The 6,668-nt window shown below is 44.2% G+C and overlaps 1 protein-coding gene and 1 long non-coding RNA gene across 2 annotated transcripts in view; both read left to right on the top strand.

The window, feature by feature from the left end:
- Positions 1-264: 264 nt before the first annotated feature.
- Positions 265-3,910, top strand: LOC105359357 (uncharacterized). Its single transcript, XR_912768.1, has 3 exons — positions 265-663; positions 3,214-3,290; positions 3,875-3,910. It is a non-coding gene; the product is annotated as an uncharacterized LOC105359357 (long non-coding RNA).
- A 2-nt stretch (positions 3,911-3,912) lies between these two features.
- LOC105359540 (epidermal growth factor receptor kinase substrate 8-like protein 1) overlaps positions 3,913-6,668 on the top strand; it is a gene marked incomplete at its 5' end in the record, with an annotated part of 12,415 nt that continues 9,659 nt past the window's right edge. The window contains 2 exons of the mRNA XM_011496154.1: positions 3,913-4,224; positions 6,553-6,668. The exon at positions 6,553-6,668 is cut by the window's right edge and continues 245 nt beyond it. Of these exons, the coding sequence (XP_011494456.1) occupies positions 3,913-4,224; positions 6,553-6,668 (428 nt within the window). The remainder of the gene's footprint in view (positions 4,225-6,552) is intronic.

Below are 6,668 nucleotides of genomic sequence, written 5' to 3'. Positions count from 1 at the left end.
AAAAGAGTCGGAGCTGCGGGTGTGCAATAACGCAATGATCAATGCTGAGTGCTCAATGAAGGGAATGGGCTGGGGGAGGCGGAGGTAGAGAGTACCGATTAGCATGAGCGAGTATAGTAAACTTATTTGAAAAAGGAGCGCCAGTGCTCGACTCTTATAGTGTGGTTGCGTCTTCGGCCAATGAGTGAGTTGCGCGCGGGGCGTGAAGGGGGACGCGACTGTTGGATCGTAGCTGGAGACGGGGGGAACAGAGAGAGAGAGAGAGAGAGAAGGAGCGAGCGAGCGAGCGAGTGAGGCGGCGTGGTGGAAGGAGAGGTGGGCAACAGGTAGGTATGCGTGCACCTACGTGGACTCTAGCGCGCGGCGGCATACCGATGCGTCCAGGTGAGGGGATTGCACGGGCCGAAGGTGTGTAGTCGTTGAGCCGGAGTGTAGGAAGTGTGACAGCGTTCGAGGAGCTGTGCCCCGAACAGCGGTTGATCCTCGCTCTTGATCCCCACGTCGTTGTCTTCCTTTTATCTCCTTAGTGCGTGCGTGCGTGCGCGTATTACCGAAGAACTATCCCCGTAGGAGGTCCACGAGAATGAGTGGTTGGCCGTTTGCGAATGCCGACCTCTAATCTCGGACACCTGTGCACACGGGCTGCCCCCTAAAGAATTTCGGGTAAGTATTACTAGCGTTGTACTCGGTGAGTAACTTGGAGCGACAGACAGAGAGAGAGAAACAGCCCAAATTAGAAGGGTAGAGAGAGATAGATACATAAGGTTAGAAACTCTCTCCCTATCTGTGTGGGTGTGCGAGAGAGACGGAGAGCGCGTCGCATGGTGGTCTCGTAGGAATTTCAAGTCTCTTTCTGCAAGGAATGTCGAAATTCCCGTTTCCTCGTCGCCCGCGCGCCATCCGTCATCTTCATTAGTGTATCTACGGCTCTCTCTCTCTCTCTCTCTCTCTCTCTCTCTCTCTCTCTTTCTCGTCGTCTGGTGGATAACTCCTGGTTTTTGCCGCACTCTGAAAGAACGAGTACCCAATCTTCTCCTGCGCGCATCAGAGTGAGAAAAAACACCGGGGTGGGGGCGACAGTAGTGGTAGCAAGTGATGAGAGAGAAAGAGAGAGGCAGACTCTATATAAATGTGCGAGTGAAATTCTTCGAGCCTTATCCGATCGCAGGCCAGTGCTTAACAGTTAGGCAAGTCCTTCCGTTACCGATCGAATACCTTTCAAAACGCATCCGTAAACCTGGTCGCGGTGGCTAATATATAAGTAAGAGAGCGATCGAGAGAGTGAAAAATAAAGGACGAAGCTCGCGTATTCCCAAAAAAATTATTTCTTAACGTAATAATAAATTATTACTACTACTACTACTATTATCGTTATGTACCATTATTATTATTATTGTTGTTGTTGCTGTTGTTGTTATTAATAACAATGACAAAGAAAACAACGACGACGACGACGACGACGACGACGACGATGATGACTATGGTGATGGTGTCAGCGAAAATATCACTAGGCATAATGTAATGGGCGCGCGCAACCAAAGAAAATATTTAGCTTAGTAGAGGAACTTTCACTCGTAGACTCGTCGTAATGACACGGGATGTTAAGCGACGACGACAGGTAAATGCCATCCGTGCGACTCGTGAGAGCGCTCGGTGGACTTATTTTGCGCGCGCGCACGCACGAGTATACGGTAAATCGGAAGTGCTCCGAAGAGGGAGAAAAAGTGCAAAACACCTGTGCCCAACACTCGACCAAGTAGCCTCGGCCGCCGAGGGAGAGTCTCGGAACGGCCGGGAAAAAAACCGATTCCCCATACTTAGGTACGTGCGTGCATATCTCAGGATCCGAGGTACGAACGGGCGAGAGAGAGAGAGAGAGAGAGAGAGAGAGAGAAAGAGAGAATGAATGGCTGAAGGGCGGGGCAGGGAAGGAGGGAGGGAGTCTTGGCGGGAACAAGAGGGAGAAAGAGTAGAGGCCGCAATATAATTACGTCATGTTGCATTCCGCGGAGACTCGTTTTCTTCGCGCAGCTCAACACTGTTCTAAGGCGTGTCCGCGCCTCCTGCCCGGAGTTCCTCCCCTCTCGGCCTTCCCGAACCATCCGTCGGGATGCCACCATCTTCTCTCCTCTTTTTTTTTTTCATCCTTTTTCATCTTTTTTATCTTCTTCCCTGTCCGTAAATGTCAATGACCCAGGGGAATTCTTATGGTAATGATGCTAAGTAGGATCTTTAAAGACGTGATGGCAACGGGGGCGGCTCACCCCCATTGAGCAACAGGAGTCACCTGTAACCGAGGATCCCGATTATCCCTGGATTGCAAGAATTGGATGTAGTTTGCGGGTCCCGCATGGGCCTGGCGACATCGATCGTGTCGCTTAACATCCCGTGTGCTTACGGGATGCTTGAATTTGTTTTGGAATCGGTTGCTAAAATTGAAAAGCAAAGATTCCAGCCTTGCCAGTGTCGAATGTGAGAAACTGCGAGAAACTCTGTGTAACGCGGCAATCCTGTTATACTCTAGTCGGGATGTGCTTTCTATTATTGAAAAATAGAATAAAATGTTAATCGTTCGTAGAAACGAATATTATCCTCATCCAGCACTTTATCCTTAAATTTCTCAGACCCGCGATCAACCATTTCCTCGATTAAATGAAAAATCATAATATTAGCGTTGATAGACTTGGTAATGACTGAAAGTAAGCTGCTATCTAACGGATAATAAAAATTAAATTTACTTAATCGAACGTACTTAATTAATGTGCAATAATTCACTCATAAAATTCACCGTTAAGATGGAATTAATGGTAGATTATAATAATGTCGCTTATCGATTAAGCGTCACTTTTCCAAATGTCGACCTCGAACTCTATCAAGCATCAACTGATAAAAATGATTAGATGCAAGAATAGAATGAGCAAGCGTTTTTCGAATATTTTCCACGCAGGCTAATCATATCGACACTGTTTACAAGGGAAATTTTCTTCGTGCGTGTCACATCGTGTGCGCGCATACTTTCTCTCTCTCTCTCTCTCTCTCTCTCTCTCTCTCTCTCGCACACACACGCGCGCGCGCCCAGAGAGACAGAGAGAGAGAGAGAGAGAGAGAGAGAGAGAGAGAGAGAGAGGGAGAGAGAGTGGGAGGTATAAGGAGAGATCGACTGCAGGTAGTAACGATATTTCAAGTACTTTAATGGCTAAAATTGAATTTCAGCTTTCAAGATTCAATCAGTCATCGCAGAATGCCGTATTACAACTCCTCGAGCCATGGAAACTCCCTCTATAACAAGGGTAAACGAATAACATTTGCTACACTGCTTTCGTAAACTAATGTAAACTACTCGTAAGATAGGCCTTGCTCATATTGTAATATCGAGCTGATTATATCGAATCGATCGAGTCGATTAAAATTCGAAAAAGTGTGAAAAAGCGCTCGCTAACGTTTATTCAACGTCCTCGTCGTGCTTCACGCTCGGCCTCTCACCTGGAGAGAATCGACACTACAACGCGAAATCATCGACGACTCCCCGGCAGTCTGCTTGATTAAACGAGAAGCTCCGCAACGCGAACAACCTCATTATAAGACCGTTGAATTCTTAATTTGATTGTAAACAATATAAAGTAGCATATCGTGCATTGATAAAAGACCGATCGAGCATTATGACGCGCCAAATTGGGAAAAAAGATAACGCGACGATATTCCAATTTTCAACGGAGCAAGGCTTACCTTATCTCTTGGGAAATAAGCGACGTCGAGGCTGCGAAGCGACGCGGCTGCAGCTCTCGGGGTCACTTTGGCGATATTGAAAAAGAAAAGGCCGCGTCAGCGGGCAAGAATGCGTGTCCCACTAAAGGAATGCGTGTGAAAATGACAGAAAGCGGACCGAGTGGTGGTGGTGGCGGCGGCGGCGGCGTTGGCAGCGGCGGAGGTGGCGGCGGCGGTGGCATCGGCGCTGCTGGCGGTGGCGGTGTCGGTGGTGGTGGCGGTGGCGGCGGAGGGTCGTCAGGGCCACCAGGGGTACGGAGCCCAGGCACCGCCGCGGAGTCAACCTACCTGATGGAGCATCTGGCGACGTTCACCGTAACCAAGGAGACCGGTATCGTCTATCCGGCCGATGGCATGAGGCGACTCCTGCAGCTCGAGAAGAGCAACGGCATCTGGAGCCAGAAGATGCAGCTTCGGCTCGAGCGCAATTGGGTCCTCATTATGGACAACGAGACGGGGGTATGCATTACAATAGAGACTCTAGTTATGTTTCGTTCGTGGAGCGGGTGAGGTCTGGGTACTCCTCGCGCCCTATCGTCATCGCCCTATCATGAAACCGAATCAGACATCTCTTATCCTCCGTGCTCGCGTATTCGAAATTCTCATGCTAACTGTCTTAGCTAAGTCAACTCCAACACTCCGATCATATAAATAATAACTGATGTTTGCCCTGATATGCCTTCATTTATAATGGAGAATCCTTAATTTTACAGCTACGGTAGTACAATTGTAAATGCGCACGTTGAGCGCATTAACATTGGCCGCCTACGCGATATCAGCTAATTAATTATCATTTATTAATGAGGATTGACGTGTGACGTCGAGGGCAATGGAACTATCAATTTTAACGGCTCCAATGAAAGTTAATCGATATCCGTTGGCGAACGTCGGTGCGATATTTTCAGCAAGTTGAATGAGGATCGCTAGAGCAGGTGGGCGGCCACCCTATGACATGCCTCATTCGCGATCGCGAGAAATAGAATGGACACCGATTAGGTAATATCGAAACGAATATTTCATTATGCAATTGTATGACAGAAACGGGCGACATGCGAATGTATCGACTCACTACGATCAACAATCATTTTATTGGCAAATCCATAATATTTAATTTAATATTTTAAAATGTCGTAGAAACGTCGGCTAATGTCCTGGAATCGCCATTTATTTCGCTATACGTTCTGTTGATAATAATTTTATGGTTCTGGTTTATAATAATAATGCTTACGAAGCTACGGGATTATTAGATTTGTGAGCCGCGTATGTTCCTCGTAAGGTTCGTTTGAATTACTCGTTGGCGCGGGAAATGGCGACATTCTCATAACTTTTCAACATAATATCGTATAATGAAACCTTATGAAAATTTTCTTTTCTTCCTTCTACCGCGTATTTACCGACATGGTGAAAGGGTTATCCTTATCGATAATAGTCGAATACGCAAAGTGTTCGAATTTGAAAATGTGTTGAAAGATCGAGGGGTGTCGGTAACATTGGGATGTAAAATTTTAGAAAAACCAACACTCGCGAACTTCCGATCACTGATCGTCGAAACTCGATTTCTACTTCGTGGGGATGAATTGTTTAAGCGCAATAGAAATTTCAGCGGGTCGAAAGATGGGATAATGATAAACTCGAATGTTGAGCATAAGGTAATCAACAAATGAGCCGATGCCAATTTCAAATTACAAGCTAGTGATCTCTGTAGAAAAATTGAAAGATTTACTTACTCTTAGTTTTCCTTTATTTTCCCTTTATTTTATTATTTATTTATTTATTTATTAATTTTATTTATTTATTTTTTTTTGTTATCGACTCTCTAACGTGTATTTTAATTTTATGCATAAAGTGAAAGTACTAAAAGAAAAAAAAACAATGGCTATTTTCCCCTTTCAACGTTAAAAGATATTTTTATTGATAATTGGTCATAAGGACGCAATATTTATTAATCGAATAACTTACGTACAATGTCCAATTGTATTATAAATGCGACAATTTATTCTGTCACTTTCGTTCGCATTATTTATACAACTGTTGAGGTTTAGAGTGGCGTAGAGCGTAGCTTTCACTCAAAACATTTATCAAGACAAACGAGTAGTATTCTACACCATTTTCTACTATAGAAAATCGATATGACATTAAACGGGCGGCTTCTTTAAATAATAAATAATTTTTACTATTCAGAATACATGTGAATGTATAAAAAACATTTAAATTCGTATAAATAATAATTCTTATAAATTATTATAAATAATTTTCAGATTATAGACTTATAAATGTAATATCATAGATTAAGAGCCAGCGGGATAACATACTCTATGCGTGCATTATTGCATTTTTTTTATAAATAATATAAACATATAATAATAAATAAATAATTAAATACAAGGGGAAAATTTTACGGTGAAATTCGTCACAAAAAAAAAAAACAAAAAAATTGAAGTGGAAAGCCCCGTAATATTATGGCTTTCGACTTTTTCTTCTAGCACATTCGAAAAAATTTTACGCTCTAGGAGAGAGATAGAGAATGAGAAAGAGAGAGAGAGAGAGAGAGAAATAGAGAAAGAGACGCGCGTGGAAACCTTCTACAGCATGAAACAAAAAAATCTACTTGCTAATTCAATCGTTAGCATTATTATCGTGATACTTTTACTTGGCAATCAAAAGGCAACAACAGAAACAATCGTAAATAAATCGATAAATAAAATGAATGTCGATGGTCGCGTTATGATAAATTGGTAAATCGGTAAATCGGCCAATGTGAAATGACACTTTCGGCGCTCACGGCAGGCGGTGATGGAGAGATTCCCGGCAGCGCTTATCCAGGAGCCAACGGCCTTCACGTCCCGCGATCCCATGGAGATGTACAACAACATCCTGGTGTTCACGGTGGCGGATGACGGCGG

The sequence above is a fragment of the Ceratosolen solmsi genome, unplaced genomic scaffold, assembly GCF_000503995.2.
Source record: "Ceratosolen solmsi marchali unplaced genomic scaffold, CerSol_1.0 scaffold11, whole genome shotgun sequence".
Taxonomy (NCBI): domain Eukaryota; kingdom Metazoa; phylum Arthropoda; class Insecta; order Hymenoptera; family Agaonidae; genus Ceratosolen; species Ceratosolen solmsi.
Note: the sequence above shows the minus strand (reverse complement) of the source record. Positions and strands in the feature narration are given on the sequence as shown.